Source organism: Papaver somniferum, unplaced genomic scaffold (genome assembly GCF_003573695.1).
Source record: "Papaver somniferum cultivar HN1 unplaced genomic scaffold, ASM357369v1 unplaced-scaffold_18, whole genome shotgun sequence".
In the NCBI taxonomy this organism is placed as follows: Eukaryota; Viridiplantae; Streptophyta; class Magnoliopsida; order Ranunculales; family Papaveraceae; genus Papaver; species Papaver somniferum.
This window is the reverse complement of record NW_020627707.1, coordinates 2,705,506-2,725,333: the sequence shown is the minus strand read 5'-3', so window position 1 is coordinate 2,725,333 and position 19,828 is coordinate 2,705,506. Positions and strand designations below refer to the sequence as shown.

The window sequence follows — 19,828 nt, the reverse complement described above, 5'->3', positions numbered from 1 at the left end:
AGTCAAAGCGGACTGTCTTTTTGAAACGGAGGGAACACTTTTGAACTTGTAGAAACAAAAAAAATTAGAAGTTTGTGAATTTAATTTTCAAAATGATTTTTAGAAGTAAAATGGTTAATTTTACGAAGCAAAATATTTTGCTTCTAATATGTGGGATTGACATTTGCATATCCTATCCAAACAACCTTTCAAAAATGATTTGTAAGGGGGCGGCAAAAATAATTTATATTTTGGGATTGATTTCCCAAAATAATTAGTTATAGAAATAGATTTCGGATCAAGAGTGCAATAAACTTGATACTTGGTCTTTTCATTTACTTAGCAAAAAGGGTTTTGGTGAATTCTTCCACAGTTCTGCAGTGGAGAGATAGATTTTTATTTATACTCAGATTCACAACTAGGCTGTTATAGAAGTTGTTACACAGTCAATATTCAAACTCAAAACAAACTGAGATCCGTAAACTAAGTAGCAGAGTTTATTGGAGGACCGGACTGAGTGTTGTTGTATCTTGTTGAGAGATTTAAGGGCAGGTGATAGCCTGTATCCTTGATATTTTTTAATTAAGAAAAAGAATATGTATGCAGAAAAGAAACTTGATGTTAAATCTTCTCCTGGTGCTAACTCATTGCAAAATCCATTTGATGATTAAAAGAAAAGAACAAACACAGAACTCCCCCTTTGTTTTCTTGAATTTATGCGAGCAAAATGATCTCTTTTTAAAGGATGAAAACAATACAATTTCTTACGTTTAATAGTCAAACTTCAAATTTAATTGATGACAAAGAAATCTTTTTAATGACAACTGTTAAACTTTGTTGAGTTTCAAGTTCACAACTGCAAAACTTACTGTGAGTTGTTTCAAGATGGTTTGTCCCGTGTGTGACGGTATGAGACAATCCTCTCCCCTGACAAATTAGCAGACAATGGGTTTTTGTGCTCGGGATCCCATGGGATTATCTCACACGATGCAAACTGGTGCGTACGAACCTTTGTAGGTCTAGTATTTTTGTTTCAAGTTTCATTTCCTCCATCATTTTCGGGTCAACGCCTAAGCAACGAGGTGCAATTCTCCCTCTTGGTTATTTGTCACTTTTTTTTTCCTAGAAGAGGAGTGAAACCTCATTCTATTGATTCATGTTAGATAATAGGAAAGTTTGGTTTTTATTTCCTATTGAAATACTGTTTTCTTGTATATAGCTTTGGTTTAGTTTGTTATATCTTGTAAGCCAAGTCACGGCTAAATTCCCTGTATTACAAGTTTTGTAAACACTACATATATATAAACGGGTTTTTCACCTTAGGTTTCTCACATTGAGAAATCTACACAAAATCAATTTCTGTTTTGGTATCAGACAGGTCGATCAAAACTACGACCTGTTTTAGAGTTTTCATCTTCTTTTCTTACCTAAAATACGACCTGTTTTAGGGTTTTCATCTTCTTTTCATCTTTTTTCTTACCTACAGCTTCTGTTTTCATGGCTACTTCCTTTTCTCAATCTTCTTCTGACTCTTCTTCCACCACTTTTTCTATGTCTTCTCAATCTTCTGGGTCTTTCTCTGCTACGTCCTCAGTTTCTATGGATCACACACCCTTTGGACGTCTTCATGGTGCTATCTCTGAAAAATTAACTGGTTCCAACAACCTGTTATGGAGAGCTCAGTTCACACCCTATTTACAGGGATATGATTTGGAGAAATTCGTTGATGGTTCCTTTCCAGCTCCTCCGGCCCTGATTAATGACCTTCCTAATCCACTATTTCTGTCTTGGAGGCGCACATATAAGTTACTTCTCGGCTGGATCATGTCATCTCTCACTTCCCCTATTCTCGCCAAGGTTAAAATGTGTGATACTTCTTCCTCCATCTGGACAAAACTCGATGCTTTCTTTGCATCTAAAACAGATGCACACCTTATACATCTCAAGGAGTCGCTTTCATCCATCAAGAAAGGAAGCTCAACCATGTCAGATTATATTCAATCTGTGAAGAATATCGTGGATTCCCTTGCTGCTAGTGGTGTTGAAGTTTCTGATAAAGAATTTCGTCATTTTGTTGTTAAGGGTCTTGATTCGTCATATGAATCAATTGTTAGATCCTTAATCACCACAATGGGTGTCATCACAACTGATGATTTGAATCCATGCTTCTCTCCTATAATCTTCGTGTCACTACACAAAATCAGGTAGCTCTTTCTTCACCGCTTGCTAATGTTGCTTCTGTAAATCGCACTGAGGATATTCCGCTTACACGAGACGGTAAACTAGCTGTTGTTTGTCAAATTTGTATTAAACCCTTTCATAATGCTCGTGATTGTCGCAAGAGGTTGAATACAGTGACCTATCCTTCCCGTGACAAACGCCCACTGTTCAAGAATAATGCTACTAGAGGACGACGACCAACTGCTCCCGCTGCTTATGCTGCATCTCACAACTCTGTTTATACTTATGATTGGCTTCCCGATAGTGGTGCGACAAATCATATGACCAATGATCTTCGCAACCTTCACACTCATTATGAATACAATGGGCCTGATCATATTCAGACTGTTGGAGGTTCTTCTTTGCCTATTTCTAATACTGGTGATGGTATTCTTGCTACTCCTACTCGTAAGTTTCTTCTTCCCAATGTTCTTCATGTTCCCCATCTCTCCAAAAATCTTCTATCTGTCTCTAAATTTTGCCTTGATAATGATGTCTTCTTTGAATTCCATGACTCTTTTTGTCTTGTGAAGGATCGCCAAACTGGGGAGGTAGTACTTAGAGGAATGCTCAATAAGTTTGGTTTTTTATTTCCTATTATCTAACAATTCATGATAATAATAATGATTGTTCTCAGAAAACTGAGTATCATTTGCAGTTACAACATTGATACAGTTCCTAATATATAGATTGTTCAAAATAGCAATTAGAGCATCTTCTTTCCATATGTGTTCAACAACATTACGGCTACAAAAGATGGAGATGTCTGCTGCTTTTTTTATACTATATCTAAAGGTAAAAATAAAGTCATTGACTTTAAAATTAATAACATCATTTGTTTGATTTACAAAATCATTACTAATTCTATATCTATGTTGTCTAGCATCGACGTATTTTCCCATTTTCCCATCAACAACTTCAGAGTTGGATTGAATCTTCTTTGGAATATGATTTGAATACCCACTCCATTTATTTGCCCATCAGAAAGCAGCTTCGGCTCCTTTTTCTTCTAATTGTTCCCTTTTTGTGCAATCTGCATAGGATCCCCTAGCTTCAATAGTTGTACCTGCATAGTCACTTAGAGATAGTCCAATTCCAGAGGAAGTCATAGGGTTATTCATATTTTCAATCTCAGTGTCATGAATGTTTGATATTGTTCTGGTTATCTTTCAAAGATTTGAAGAGTTTCATCATGCATCGTATTGTAATACAACTTTTGCATTCTATTATAATTTGGCCCAGCTACTTCCATTTGGCTATTAATAAAGCTTACAACCTGTTTGAGATATGCCGTCAAGTGCTTAACACTTTTTTTTCCTTTTTTTGATAAAAAGTGCTTAACATAACCCATTTCTCCTAATTTCTTCATTGCAAACTCTTGTTTAAGAGAAGTAATTAATGAATCAATCAAACTAGATGAACTTTCCAGTAAGAAAAATATCATCCACATAGAGTAAAAGAACAAGCATTCCTTATGGAGAAGAAAATACAAACATGCTATTATCTGAAATTTCCTTCTTAAAACCATAATGAATCAGAAAGGAACTAAACCTATGAAACCAAGCCCCGGGGGCTTGTTTCAATCCATATAAGCTTTTCTTCAGTTTACAAACATAATTTGGAGGATAATCAGGATGCAGAAAACCTTGAGGTTGTGCCATATAAACACCTTCATTGAGATATCCATGTAAAAAAGCATTACTAACATCCATTTGCCTAATCTGCCATCCATAAGCTAAGGCCATATAAAGAAAAATTCTGACAGTAGTAGCTTTCACAACAGGGCTAAAAGTCTCATTATAATCTATGCCATCTTGTTAATCATACCCTTTTGCAACTAATCTATACTTTAGTCTATCAATTGTTCTATCTGATTTTTGTTTAACCTTGTAAACCCATTTGGATCCTAAAATGTTCATATGAGGTTCTGGAGCTACATAATCCCAAGTATTATTATCTCTTAAAGCTATATATTCATCCTTCATTGATACTTGCCAGTCAGGAATACTCATAGCTTTCTTAAAGGTTTTAGGCTCAGAGACTGTAGTTAACAAAGAAGCATAAGCAAAAGAAATTGGATATTTTACAGAACAATGGGACACATGATCTGGAAACTGTTTAGGCTTAGTAATACCTGTCTGAGACCTAGTAACCATAGTAGTTGAATTAAGATTATCAGAAGAATTAAGAACACCAACAGGTAAGGAAGAAATAACAGTGTCAGATGGCAAAGATGGATGAAAAGAAGCATTTTCAGGGGACAAAGATTCTGTAAAGTAAAACTGAATTTTATCAAAAGTAACATTTCTGGATATTTAAGACTTTTTAGTAATTGGATTGTAACGTTTATAACCCTTATGTAAGGGACTATATCCAAGGAAAATACACTTTATTGTTTTAGGATAAAGTTTATCAACTCTTCCATAGGCTAAATGTGGATAACATACAGTTCCAAAAATTTGTAAAAAAGAGTAATCTGGAGTTTCACCAAACAAGAGTTCAAAAGGAGATTTGAAATTTAAGAGTTTTGTAGGTGTCCTGTTTATAAGATATGTGGCAGTTAAGAAAGCATCATACCACATATCCTTAGGACAAAAATCATTAAACAACAAGGCATTGCCCATTTCAGTAATGTGTCTATGCTTTCTTTCATCTAGACCATTCTGTTCTGGGGTTTTAGGACAAGAAATCCTAAGCTTAATGCCACTTTGTTCAAGAATAACCTTAAAAGGTCCTTTAACAAGTTCAGCAGCACCATCAACTTGAAAGGAAAGAATTTTTGTAGAAAATTGATTTTCAGTGTGCTGTTTAAAATGAGTGAAGCATTGAGAAGCATCAGACTTCAATTCCATTGGATAAATCCAATTGAACCTACTGAAATCATCAATAAAAACAATATAATATCTATAACCATTTAAAGAAGGAACAATTGGCCCCCAAACTTCACAGTGAATAAGAGAAAGAGGCTTATTTTCATGAGAATCAGATAAATGAAAAGGTAATCTTTTGCTTTTAGCTAGCTGACAAGGATGACACAAAGAAGGTGAAATAGGAGTTGATAAAATAATTTGTTTTGAAGAATTTAACTTTTGAACTATAAGGTTAGATGAATGACCCAATCTATTGTGCCACACTTGAGAAGGATAAGACAAAGAGGCTGACAAGGACAAATTGTGAGAAGGGAACAAAACAGAATGATATATGGGATACAAATTGTTAACTACATTCCCTTGAGCAAGCAAAGCATGAGTAGTCAAATGAGCAGTAGCTCCTGAATCATCCAACCATTGTGGAGTCTCAGATGTAGAAGGAGTAGTAAAATATGAAAAATGACCCTCTTCTGACATAGATTGTTGTTGTTGAGCTACATTTGCAGAACTAGTACTTGGAGGTGGATAATATATGAAATGGAACCTACTAGCATAGTGACCCTTCTTTCTACAAATTTGACACTCAACCTGAGAAAAATCTCTTCTCCCATTAACAACACCAAAAGAAGAAGCTTCATAAGAACCAGTTGTAGGTGGTTTCCAATTTTGAGTGTTTTTATTAGTACCATATCCACTACCATTATTGCTAGCAGTATTATTCTTATTCGTTCCTCTCCCATAACCATTGCCATTATTGCTACCATTATTACCATTTCTTGAATACAAGGCATAAGAATTTTGTGCATCAAAGACTAAACTTGTATCCTTATGCTGATCAAGAAGCCATTGTTCATGGTTTAATAGCCTTGGTTTTATCTCAACAAAAGTAAAGGGAACATCTGTATTTTGAGCAGAAATTACAAAACTATCAAACTCCCTTCCCAATCCACTGAGTACATACATTACTAAGTCAGATTCAGATACCTTTTCTCCTATTGCAGCTAAAGAATCAGCAATAGTATTTAAATTTTTAAGATAAACAAGAACTGTGGAGTTACCTTTCTTGCAACCATGTAATTGATTTCTCAACATACTCTTCCTAGCCATGAATTGATTTTTAAAGCTTACTTCAAGAAACGACCAAATTTGTTGTGCAGAAGACAACCCCAATACATCACCAGAAACAGAAGGTGTAAACGTAGCTTTCAAACAACTCATAACATAAGAATCAGCTTTCTTCCAATAAACCCATTTCGGATTAAGAGAAATAACTCCATTAACAGTAACATTCTTCTCTGGTTCTACTTCTTCCCTAGTAACATATCCAAATAAAGAAACAGAATATAAAATCGACTCAAATTGGTCACGCCATAGAAAATAATTTGAAGAATCTAATTTCACTGAGACAAAATTTCCAATATTAGAAAAGGGTATGATGAAATTACCATCAGCAACAACGGAATTTGTGTTTGGATTCATCTTGTTTCTCCTTGTATAAACAATAACGGACATCAAATAGTATTGAAAAAGTTGCTTGAGCCAGAAAATAAAGAACCCTAAAAAGGATCTTGATGTAGTTGTTTGAAGAATTGAATCAAGAAAAGATTATTGTGAAAAATATTTGTAATGATTCAGAAATCTGCTAAAAGGTATTGATTAAAAATTGTTTGCAGAGAAAGATTTTGATGAGAATTTTTTTTGATGAAATATCAGACCGACCTGATTGATACCATGAACAATGGCTTCTTGATCAGCATAAGGATACAAGTTTAGTCTTTGATGCACAAAATTCTTCTGCCTTGTATTCAAGAAATGGTAATAATGGTAGCAATAATGGCAATGGTTATGGGAGAGGAAAGAATAAAAATAATACTGCTAGCAATAAAGGTAGTGGATATGGTACTAATAAAAACACTCAAAATTGGAAACCACCTACAACTGGTTCTTATGAAGCTTTTTCTTCTGGTGTTGTTAATGGGAGAAGAGATTTTTCTCAGGTTGAGTGTCAAATTTGTAGTATCAAGGGTCACTATGCTAGTAGGTGCCATTTCAGATATTATCCACCTCCAAGTACTAGTTCTGCAAATGTAGCTCAAAAACAACAATCTATGTCAGAAGAGGGTCATTTTTCACATTTTACTGCTCCTTCTACATCTGAGACTCCATAATGGTTGGCTGATTCAGGAGTTACTGCTCATATGACTGGAAATGATGGTCTTCTTCAAAATTCTTCTAGCTACAAGGGAAAGGAGACAGTTCAAGTTGGGAATGGTAAGTCTCTTACTATTTCTTCTACTGGAAATTCAGTTATTAATACATCTACTGCTACCTTTAGGCTCCAAAATGTCTTATTAGTACCTGAAATGAAACATAATTTACTCCCTATAGCAAGATTTACTGGAGATAACCATTGTTATTTCAATTTACACCCTTATGGATATGAGATAAGAGATTTGACTACTCATGCTTTGCTTGCTCAAGGGAATGTAGTTAACAATTTGTATCCCATATATCATTCTGTTTTGTTCCCTTCTCACAATTTGTCCTTGTCAGCCTCTTTGTCTTATCCTTCTCAAGTGTGGCACAATAGATTGGGTCATTCATCTAACCTTATAGTTCAAAAGTTAAATTCTTCAAAACAAATTATTTTATCAACTCCTATTTCACCTTCTTTGTGTCATCCTTGTCAGCTAGCTAAAAGCAAAAGATTACCTTTTCATTTATCTGATTCTCATGAAAATAAGCCTCTTTCTCTTATTCACTGTGATGTTTGGGGGCCAACTGTTCCTTCTTTAAATGGTTATAAATACTATATTGTTTTTATTGATGATTTCAGTAGGTTCAATTGGATTTATCCAATGGAATTGAAGTCTGATGCTTCTCAATGCTTCACTCATTTTAAACAGCACACTGAAAATCAATTTTCTACAAAAATTATTTCCTTTCAAGTTGATGGTGCTGCTGAACTTGTTAAAGGACCTTTTAAGGTTATTCTTGAACAAAGTGGCATTAAGCTTAGGATTTCTTGTCCTAAAACCCCAGAACAGAATGGTCTAGATGAAAGAAAGCATAGACACATTACTGAAATGGGCAATGCCTTGTTGTTTAATGATTTTTGTCCTAAGGATATGTGGTATGATGCTTTCTTAACTGCCACATATCTTATAAACAGGACACCTACAAAACTCTTAAATTTCAAATCTCCTTTTGAACTCTTGTTTGGTGAAACTCCAGATTACTCTTTTTTACAAATTTTTGGAACTGTATGTTATCCACATTTAGCCTATGGAAGAGTTGATAAACTTTATCCTAAAACAATAAAGTGTATTTTCCTTGGATATAGTCCCTTACATAAGGGTTATAAATGTTACAATCCAATTACTAAAAAGTCTTAAATATCCAGAAATGTTACTTTTGATAAAATTCAGTTTTACTTTACAGAATCTTTGTCCCCTGAAAATGCTTCTTTTCATCCATCTTTGCCATCTGACACTGTTATTTCTTCCTTACCTGTTGGTGTTCTTAATTCTTCTGATAATCTTAATTCAACTACTATGGTTACTAGGTCTCAGACAGGTATTACTAAGCCTAAACAGTTTCCAGATCATTTGTCCCATTGTTCTGTAAAATATCCAATTTCTTTTTCTTATGCTTCTTTGTTAACTACAGTCTCTGAGCCTAAAACCTTTAAGAAAGCTATGAGTATTCCTGACTGGAAAGTATCAATGAAGGATGAATATATAGCTTTAAGAGATAATGATACTTGGGATTATGTAGCTCCAGAACCTCATATGAACATTTTAGGATCCAAATGGGTTTGCAAGGTTAAAAAAAAATCAGATGGAACAATTGATAGACTTAAGTCTAGATTAGTTGCAAAAGGGTATGATCAACAAGATGGCATAGATTCTAATGAGACTTTTAGCCCTGTTGTGAAAGCTACTACTGTCAGAATTGTTCTTTGTATGGCCTTAGCTTATGGATGGCAGATTAGGCAAATGGATGTTAGTAATGCTTTTTTACATGGATATCTCAATGAAAATGTTTATATGGCACAACCTCAAGGTTTTCTACATCCTGATTATCCTCCAAATTATGTTTGTAAACTGAAGAAAAGCTTATATGGATTGAAACAAGCCCTCAGGGCTTGGTTTCATAGGTTTAGTTCCTTTCTGATTCATTATGGTTTTAAGAAGGCAATTTCAGATAATAGCACGTTTGTGTTTTCTTCTCCACAAGGAATGCTTGTTCTTTTACTATATGTGGATGATATTTTTCTTACTGGAAGTTCATCTAGTTTGATTGATTCATTAATTACTTCTCTTAAACAAGAGTTTGCAATGAAGGAATTAGGAGAATTGGGTTATTTTTTGGGAATTGAAGCAGTTAGAGGACCCGATTCTATTGTTTTGACACAAAAGAAGTATACACTTGAATTGTTGGAAAAAGACAACATGCTTGATAGTAAACCTTGTCATACTCCAGTTGCTAAAGGAGCAAGAGTATCTTTACATGATGGAAATAAATTTCCTAATGCTAGTGAATACATGACACTTGTAGGTAGCTTGCAGTATTTAACCATTACAAGGCCTGATATATGTTTTGGTGTTAATTATGTATCACAATTCATGCATTCTCCTTCAGATATTCACTTACAGTTAGTAAAAAGGATTTTGAGATATTTGAAAGGTACTATTGGTCTAGGAATTACTTTAAAGAAAGACAGTTTACAGCATTTAAAAGCTTACACTGATTTTGATTGGGCTGGGTGCCCAGATACAAGAAGATCAACTTCAGGTTATGCAGTATTTTGGGTAACAATTTAGTATCCTGGTCTTTTAAAAAGCAGCCAACTGTATCTAAATCCTCAACAGAGGTTGAGTATAAGTGTATGTCAGTAGCTTCTGGAGAGTTAAAGTGGTTGGTTGATCTGTTGTCTGAATTACATGTTTCAGTTGCAACTCCAACATTATTTCTTTGTGATAATACTAGGGCTTTATCCTTGGCTTCTAATCCTGTTTTTCATGCCAGGAAAAAGCACATAGAAATTCAATATCACACAATTAGAGAGCTGGTGGAGCATGGGTTCTTAAAACTTCAGCATATTGCTAGTGAGGATCAAATTGCAGATATTTTTACCAAAGGACTTTGCTTTCCCATCTTCTTCAAGCTTCTACAGTCTCTCATGGATGTTCACTTGCAGGGTCTTTCTTTTGGCACTTCTGCAGACATTATTTCTTAGTTTTGCTTTCAGTTACAAGGTCTTTGTGATTCACATATTGCTCCAGACTGTGTTTTTCAAACTGTTTGTGTGCCCTTATCAGTTTGAGGGGGGTGTATTAAATAATGTAATAATCTGTATTAGTCAAATCAACATTAGTTGACTTGACCAGTCTGGTCTTGTAAAGTGTGTGAAAGAAGTGTGTCATAATCATTGCCTATTTAAGGCATATGATTATCCTGTAATAGATATCCATTTCATTCAATGTTATTTGACTTGGTTTATGAGCCTTATTAAAAGAGTTATGTTCTATTTGTATATTAGTAGTTTTTTATACCAATGATTCTTTACGGACCGAGAAAACTGATTAAGGCGAAACCGTCAGACTTAAATTTTTTTCTGGGTCCCGACGGGCCCCGTAGAGGACAGCAAGTGACCGGTATTTTTGAGAGAAGATAGGGACGATTTTTTTTTTCTCGATTTTTTTCGTTGTTTGTAAAGAATTTTTGTTTTTATACACTAAAATAATGCTATCTCGGCTCATCGAAATGCTTACTTTTACTTATCATCGCAGGACTTGCATAATTAAGTGACGGCTATTTATTATTTTCATAGGCTGCAAAGCATCAAAAGAAGGTCCAGTCTAGAAGATCGGGGGGAGGCTCTCCCTGTAAGATCCTCATCTAAGAGGGTTACATTACAAACATATGAAGACGGTGAAACTATCCACACTCCGGAGTAGTTTTTTTCTTCTTTGAACCGGATTTTTTTAATAGTTAAGTAACAGCTATTATCACGCAAATCCGGCAATTCTTATTATAACAATGATTTATTTAAATAGCACAAATTAAAAATAAAACGTCAAGTTCATTTAAATAGTACAAATTAGCAATGATAATACATCAAATATAATCACCCATTAATATTAATATTCTGCTATTTTTTTCTTATTATCGATCACATATTGTGCTGCAACTCCAGCCATTCCAAGAAGACCTTCAACACTAATGAGAGGAGAAACATTAGACGCAGCAGCATCAGGCACTTCATACCTAACCATGGATTTGATTATGCATGAGTTATATCCTTTGGGAGTTATCTGGAAACTTTCCATGAAATATGTCACACCCATGTCTAAGTATCCTCCTTCGGTTTGCAACACCTCCTTAAGACGTCTACGGTTATCGATCGTCACAAACTTTTCTTTGTTTGTCAATGGTACAGATCCTGAAAATTTATCGCAAATATTATAAGTTACTCGCTACAGAAGAAGTGTATTTCAGAATAGTGAGTAGTAATATGTTTAAGTACGTACCTTTAGGATATGTAATGCGAAGAATGCTTCCAACACCACCATTACCTTCAAGAACTTCAATCTTTTCAAACACACCTGGAAGTAATTGTTGAAAGATCTTGGGAGCATCATTGGACGCGAAAACGGCCCATATCTCGTCTGCAGAAACTCCTAGTACGTCCAACTCGCTGATAAGTGTATATTTCAGTGACTCCGCACAATAGATGGACGAGAACAACAAAAAGATTGAAAAAACAATTTGGTACTTCATTTCTTTCTCTGAAAGCTAATGTTTTGGGTGTACTTCTTGGAAATATTAGATGCAAGATGGAATGAGTTTGTATTTTGGTTACCGGTTGTGTGATTGCTTTTATAGATAAAGGCTTTGTACGAAAATTTTCCAGTTTAGAGGCGGCTTTTTATTTCAGCTGGACCACAATTAAGTTTGGCAGTCTCCCAATAATTTTTGAAGTATAGATTAGTTTATTACAGTTTTGCATGTGTATCGCAGTTTCGATCGATAAACTTTGCAAGAGGCTGCTGGCTGCAAGCCTGCAATTAAAGGCATTGTGTGGGCGAGTCAGATAATAGGTAGGAGCATAAACTGAAAGCCATCGGAGATTTGCTAAAAGTGAAGATGAAAGCCAGCAGGAGACGTGTATACTTGTGTTGATTGGGATTTCTTCTAAAGCGGACTTTTTGTTCTGTTATTTTAAAAATACTCTATTTCTAAGCCATGATGGACACTTTTAAGGCATAGATGATGTGATTAGGAAATTGCACTGAATTGTATATCATTACTTGACCATGTTGGTCGAGTTTACATTGCGATGTTAAGAAGGTGGTCCGGCGAATGGACACTTGATGTTCATTTGTAAATTGAGAAACTTGTATTCTTGCAGATTTCCAGCTGATTTGTACCTCCATTGTACTCCATTTTTCTAAATTATATTGACCACATTGATTCAATATTATTCTAATGTGGCTCGTAGAATTATTAAAGGATTAATAAGAAGTTGCCGACAAGAGTACACCTTGTTTTTTCAGTTTTTGATTATGATCAGATGGGCAAGGATTCTTCCATATTCTTTTGCTAAATCAGTATATTTCATTAACCACAGAGGTGACCAACAAGAAACCAAAAGACCAAACGGAAATTTAACAGTCCAGAAGGACTAAATACCTTTTACATCTTTTAACAAAAAACTGAAGTAAGCTTCAGTCAGCCATTCAAAGTCTATACAAAATAGTTGGCCTGACAGTAAACTTTACAACCTGACCTCTGGATACACTAGCACCCTTCTTGGCCAAAAGTGTCAGCAGCAAAGTTAATCTTCTTGTCTGAATTGGATTGCTAGAATCTCCTTCCTAATTCTGGACCATCTTGATAAAAAAACATAAGGGCAAATTAACAAAGTGTCCAGCTTCCTACCATATATTTAATAAACCGGCCAAAAAATTTAAATCTTTTATAAAGTGGCCTTTCTGTTAGATATAACACCTGGTCCCACCAAAATGGTCCACCAAGCTGACTTAGTCAATCATGGGGCTTAAAATTACCACTACATCCTCACCCTTATGTTATCGATTCTTCTTTTCATTCATTTCTTCTTGTTTATGTTTGTCTCTCGCTGTCTCTCAATTCTTCTCTTTGAACTCAAGTGATTGATGAAAAATAGAAGTGATCTCACAAGCAGTCAATACCGAAGATGTAATTATTAGTGAAGAAGAAGAAGAATGGTTTATTAGTGATATTTGACAATTTTGAAGTTTTTAGGGTTTTGCTGGATGCAGCAGCGAAGCTGAAGTACAAATCGAAGATGAAGTTGAAATCGGGGATGAAGAAATCAAAATCCAGGTAAGAATTTTAGAACCCACACGTTAATTAACTTAGTCTTTAATGAAAACACATGTTTAGATGGTGAAATCAATTGATTTCGATTGTTTGAATTCTAGGGTTTGGGGCTCTTTTTTTTTTTTTGTTTAATCAATTGACTTAATTTGCAGTTGTGATTGAATCATCGATGTAGAGAAGAACAAAGAGGAAGAAATACTGATGGATTTGAATTATTTGAACTCAAGAAGAGAAAAATGCAGGATCGTGTTCGAAGATAAGAAGAAGCTGTGAATGTTGATTTCCATGGGTTTTTGATGAACTAGGAAGTTAGGGTTTGTCGAGATGATGTGAAATGGAATATATATAAGACATGAAAGAAATTGGGGAGATTGACAAAAATCAGGGTTTGAAGTGCAGTTCAAGTAGTTGTTGAGTATCTGTGACAGATTTGAAGCAATGGGTTTGTTCTTGAATTCAAATTGACAAGTATTAAGAGATTTTGATGTTCTGCTGCTTTAGTTTATGATGAGCAGGTGTTGGTAGTCACTGGCAAGGATGTAAAATGGATAGTTGTTAACCAAGCAATAACCAGGTTATGAAAAGTTGCTTGAGTTGAGCTCAAGTTGTGAGTAGTTTTGAGCTGAGATGATAACTCATGTGGTGTTGTTGTTTTTTAGAAAGGAAGAAGAGTTGTTGTGGTTGATTGGCTAAGAAGATGATGTTGCTGCTGAAATGAAATCGCAGGTGCAGTTGCAATTGGTGGTTGTTACAGGGAGAAAATGAGAAGTGGCTGCATATGTTGGCTCATGTTGTGATCATGAAGTTGTTGCAGGGGTTCTAAGTTCAACAAAATGCAAGGATTAATGGGTTTGATTTGTTTCTCTTGTTCATTACAGGAAGATGAAACTGAGATGACATTAGTGTTATAACTAGGTTCGATGTCAGTTAAGATGATAAGGAGAGTAAGAGGATGGCTTTGTTTGAATGAGTCTTGGCTGAAGAGAAATCAAGTAGTTCTGGTGGTGTTGGAATTGTAGTATACGAGTTTGTGGTGCTATTGAAGGTTGATGTGGTTTTAGTGGAGCTTATAGGTGTCGGTGTAGCTGAAATGAAATTGCAATGGGTTGCAGGTCCAAGATAACAAAACAATGTGTTGTTGTGCTGCAGAGAAGATACAGAAATAACTTAGATGTATGCTAGGACTGTGCACGGGTGAAGAGTATAATGGCTTGAATATGGCTCAGGCGAGTTGACTCACCAATCCAGACTGACTCACCAAGGGTTAAACTGTCTTTTACTAAGGAGGTTAACTGACACGCGTGTATTTAACGACTGTTAACAGTTTTTTGAAAAAAACGGATGGAAAAGGTCAATCTCGGCCACTTTATATAAACATTCAAAAAAACGGCCATTTTGTGAAATACATTACAAAAACATGACCACTTTATTAAAAAGCCCAAAACATAATCCAGAGTAATTTTCCTGAAATGAAAGCCTTTACACTGCAACAGAATCTGATTGCACTATCACCTTTAACAATATCACCTTTAATTTTCAAGTGCTTCGATTAACGGCAATAACCTTTGCAATGAAGCTTGAAGCCAAACCAAAACCACCTGATTCAGCAGCACACAAAAATTCTCCCCTACTACTACTACCAATAAGACCATAGAGCTTTCCAGGGTCCCCATTGAGGCACCATCACAAGATTCACAACAAAAAAAATATGTTATTGCCCTCAGGCCAAAAAAAAAAAGCAACACTCCACTGCTTTTATAACCTTAACCTTCCTACAGGCAGTATTAAATGTCTTCAGAACCAGCAGATCATAGTATGTGATTCTTCTATAAGTTGTTGGGGTGGGAGTGCAGCTTTCTGCGGTTGCTAGTTTTCCCTCATAAGACGTTTGACAGTGTTCAATATCCGACAATAGTCGTAGAAAAGAACAGATTGTTTCCCGTCAAGACCATCTCTGTGCCACCTGTTGCTCCCTGTAAGATTGTTACAGGGGCTTCCACCTATAACCAAGTCAAACCCACCAGAGTAATCGACCAACTTTTCTATCTTATCAGCCGTGAGCATAGTCACATCATTGATGTTGTCTATCAGAATTCCCTTCTGGTCTGTGTTCTCCCACCAACCTCTGAAGATGTTTCTACTTACTTCAGAAATTTCGACAGCAACAACAAATCTCAGGGGGATGCCAAGTTGATGTAACGCGATCTCGGCACCTCCAATGCCAGAGAAGAGCGACAACACCGAAATTCCATTTGGAAAACGATTCTTCAAGACGGAGAGATGGAATGCCACAGTATTTACCTGTAAAAAATAAGTGGAATTTGCTCATGATATAAAATAACAAGACTTATGAAGAAAACAACTCTAGACTAAAGATTCAATGTTCAAACATTACACAAACAGGGTATCAAAAGTATCAATCTAAATTATTACTAACATAAAGAACTGTGCTACTCAGAGTATGAAAGCAACAAAAATATGCAAAGTCATGGTTTCAATCAAGCGAAAGATAACCGACACTTTCAACAGAAATTGGATGAGACCAGCAATAATGAGAAAAGCACATCTACTTCACTTTGCAGAATTTGAAGTTCAAAACTGAAAGCTGATGTAACAGAGGATATGTAACCAAAAATCTCTTTCAGTGACCATCATAATTCAACCCAAACCAGATTAGTAGAAAGAAAACCACAAGCACATCAATGTTTAATGCTATAACCTTGCAAGTTGCAAATTCTTTTCAGAAATCCCCAGCTTCATCACCATCTCGAACTTATGAAACGCCACACAAAAAACCATATCTTAGATAGATGCCAACATAATCGTCAGAAATTTATCTAATCTAATGAGAGAATCAGTGGAAGTTGTGATACTAAAATTTCATCATGGGAAATCTCCTAAGAAATTGGTATTGCTTTCTCAGGCTCGGATCTCAAAAGTGATGAGAGTCATGAGACAACAAAAGGCTAAACACAAGTCCTAGCTCAAAAGAGAAAATATTAATGGTCTCGCTTAGATCCAAAAGTACAATCTTTCAAATATCTAAGGAGTTAGAAATCTATATCTCTTCATTATCATGCATCTATGTTACACAATTTCATCACACTATCTGTTTAATCAAATCATGTCACAGTTACTGAAACGTATGATAGTGGATGCCAAAAAACAAACAAAAAGAAAAGCAATGCTACCGGCAGTGTTGTCATCTTGCCAGTTTACACAAGGATAAGACTAAAAAGTCCATCAAGAAACACAAGATTGAACCAGAATTCAGCATCTGCCAAAACATTGGTTTCAAATACACTTTGGAAAGAGTTACATTACATGTTGCACTACATATGGTAATACATTTATTTCAAATACATATCTAGTCTGTATCCATCAATCAACAGAACAAATTCGGCTAGATATCTGATAAGTCACCACATAGTTAAAAAAGGCAAATGAATGGTAAATAAAGCGGTCACTTAATTTTTTTTTCCTACTTGGTAGTGAAAACATCAGATCATCAATTTTCTACAAGGTCATAGAGTTTATGGACCAGCGACTGAGAGAGAACTGGAAGAGACAACCAACCAGGACATAGAACACAAATAAGTCATTTTCAAGCCTCTTTATGACTGATAGACTAATTCACAATACCAGGGTTAAGGAAGTAGGATAAAGAAGCCTGAGTCTGGGAGGTATTAACCTGCTTTACTAGAAGAAAAAATGAAAGGAAGGAGTCTGAGACGCTTAAACTCAGTCTACAGTGCTCTAGGAGATAGAGGAGATACTAGTCATACCTTAACACTTCTGTGCTCTACAATGTCTTCTAAAGCATTTATGAGGAAAGAAATATTAGGGTCTGTATTTCCTTTTCAATGCGGATATAGACCAACTGTTGTATTACAGGTGGTTACAACTGTACTTTCTACCTAATCTGCTGCTTTGTTTGACAAAAGAAACTAAACGAAAGAAGAAAAAGAAACAGTAAGCAAATGTTACAAAAGTTAACTGAATACTAACCTGGAATGAGTTACCCAATGATTTATATCTCTCAGCCTGAGAAGTAGCACCACCTCTAGTATGATTCCTAGGATAACCCAGCATTAGTTCTACCTCCTCAGGCAAAAGTGGAGCAACACTGTTTTTCGCTGTCCAAACGAAGTTCCATTTTCGACATTTGTTAAGAACTCGCTTTTGAATATGTTCAGGAGGGTCTCCTTGCCAGCCTTCGAGGTCTTTCCGTATCCTCTCTGTCTCTAGCGCACTTCCGTAGCATGTAAGTAGGCAGTTGAACTGTTTTCTGACATCCCAAGAAGGCCACCATCTAGATGACAGTGGTAAAGCCTCTGCAATTGTCAATGGAGGAATCGGAAGTAAGGGAAATCTGTTATCAGTTGGAAGGTTATGGATGTATCCCCTTTTTCGTGCAGCTGCACAGAAGTATTTAGAATCCACAAATTCTGGTTCAATGTTGAATAGGGACCGAGAAATGCTACTCCAAGCGCCTTTTGGAGCAAGAGCCACATTTTCGAAGTAAAATTAAGGAGGGCCAATAGCTACATCCGGCAGCTTCCTCTTAAACCCAATTCTTGGATGCCTTGGAACCCCAAATCCAATCATTAGTTGGGGGACCTTTATAAAATCATCTTCAACAGGTGACAGATATCTTTTCCTCTTCTCCATTTCTTCCTTTCTACTGCTTCTCCAAGCCCTTATCTCTCTTCCCCGATGAAATTCCTGTTTAACGAGCTTCTTTTTCTTGACATCAGGAGGACCACGGCCCTCAAAAGGTAGTTCACACGGATGATCAGAAGTTGGCTCAGCCATTTGAGCAGCAGATATATAATCCATAAGATCTGCAATAGAGGTATCTGGATCTGGAATGACCATAAAGCGGAGAAATATTAGAACGACGGAACAAAAACCCTGTAAATCAGTATACTGAACGTTGAAAGATGCTCATGGAAGTAGCTAAAACCAGTAGTAAACTATATTGCCATTTATTGTTTTGACATGAGTGAGCCTCATAAAACACGAGTTGATGTGCAGGTGAACCTCATACAACATGAATCTAATGCAGCGAACGCATACCAGATGAGTTGATGGCAGCTGAAACTTCGCCGATGGAGAATCCCATAGCCACTAACTGCATCATTTTTGTCTCAGGCACAGATTCCTCGGAGAAAAAAATATATATCAAGCACCTTCACTTGAGAATAATGAGAGCATATTGAACAATAAAAGTAGTTCGAATAAAGTCATTAAGATGAAAAATACCTCATTTTGGAGACAGCTCTCTGCGTCTGAAAAATCCGAAAGGTCGTCAAGACTATCCCATTCAAATTCTGGAGAACTTGGATGGGAAAGGACAGGTTCACCTCGTGAAGCACATTCTTCAGGAGCCTGCAAATGTAACTGTCAGGAAATGCTACGCGCACAACAAAGAATAGCAAATATCTAAAATCCAGTTTATATCAAAGATGCTTAATGTCAAAGCTCACAACTACGACAGATGAATCTATTAGAAAACAAAGTAACGTAAGACACCTAATTATTCAAACACTACAACTAAATGTTCTGGAAAAAGAATCCACACCGATTATAAAAAGAACCAGATAATAAGATTTGGTTCTTACACAAGTAGATAATGGTATGTGTGAACTTATGCTCACAGCTAAAATGATCGATTGACCTAAGCGACCACAAACCAAAAAACACACAATACGAATCTGGCACCTCGAAGATCGTGCAGAAAAGTCACCTGTTTGAAACCTCAATGTTGAGACAAACAAAAGAGTGACTCTGTTTATGAGGCAGATGCCAATTCAAATCGTCGTTTCATCATCCCTACCCACTACAAATAAAATGCATGAAGATCTAGACAGATGTTGATGCGCTGGAACGAACCTAAGATGATGAAGCTAAGCAATTTCAGTACTGCACTCATCAGAAATGTATATATTCAGCCATTGTGATGTCTCGCAAATGTTGGTGGTTAATAACTGGTTTTGATGCGGGATTCCCACAACAAAACTATAGAAGCAATATAGAATAAGTTTGTACCACAGAAAAAGAACCCAATTCATGTAAAATCTTAAAATAGTACATCAAATTCGAAAATAAATTGTCAGGCTTCACCTGACGACTAATTGCCATACTATACCGTAAAACATAGGCAACTAAGAAAAGCATACAGTATAATGGAGTATAGAGAAATATGTAACCAAAAACTACTATCTGCCATTCAAAATTTAGTTGTCGTATTTTCTTTTACTGGATCACCAAAATGACCATCAAGCAAGAAACATGAAACAAGGGTAATAGTTTAGAGGAGACACTAAACAATTGCAGCTTATAGGAATTTCTTCCATTCAACCTCCAACTCGTTATGCTCAGTAAGC

The 19,828-nt window shown here is 35.8% G+C and overlaps 1 protein-coding gene, 1 long non-coding RNA gene and 1 pseudogene across 2 annotated transcripts; all 3 read right to left on the bottom strand.

Moving 5' to 3' along the window:
- Positions 1-11,137: 11,137 nt before the first annotated feature.
- On the bottom strand, positions 11,138-11,944 carry LOC113337859 (S-norcoclaurine synthase 2-like). Its single transcript, XM_026583426.1, has 2 exons — positions 11,606-11,944; positions 11,138-11,517 (listed from the first exon to the last, which is right to left on the bottom strand). Exons 1-2 carry the CDS (start codon positions 11,853-11,855, stop codon positions 11,216-11,218), a joined length of 552 nt encoding a protein of 183 aa, XP_026439211.1. The 5' UTR covers positions 11,856-11,944; the 3' UTR covers positions 11,138-11,215.
- A 3,361-nt stretch (positions 11,945-15,305) lies between these two features.
- On the bottom strand, positions 15,306-18,254 carry LOC113337935 (annotated as a pseudogene).
- An 18-nt stretch (positions 18,255-18,272) lies between these two features.
- On the bottom strand, positions 18,273-18,783 carry LOC113337853. Its single transcript, XR_003354455.1, has 3 exons — positions 18,705-18,783; positions 18,519-18,603; positions 18,273-18,304 (listed from the first exon to the last, which is right to left on the bottom strand). It is a non-coding gene; the product is annotated as an uncharacterized LOC113337853 (long non-coding RNA).
- Between the last annotated feature and the right edge of the window lie 1,045 nt (positions 18,784-19,828).

Coding starts and splice junctions, on each gene's coding strand:
- LOC113337859 (XM_026583426.1), bottom strand. CDS start 11,855: ATGAAGTACCAAATTGTTTTTTCAATCTTTTTGTTGTTCTCGTCCATC. Junction 11,518..11,605: donor TCGCATTACATATCCTAAAG/GTACGTACTTAA, acceptor ATAAATTTTCAG/GATCTGTACCATTGACAAAC.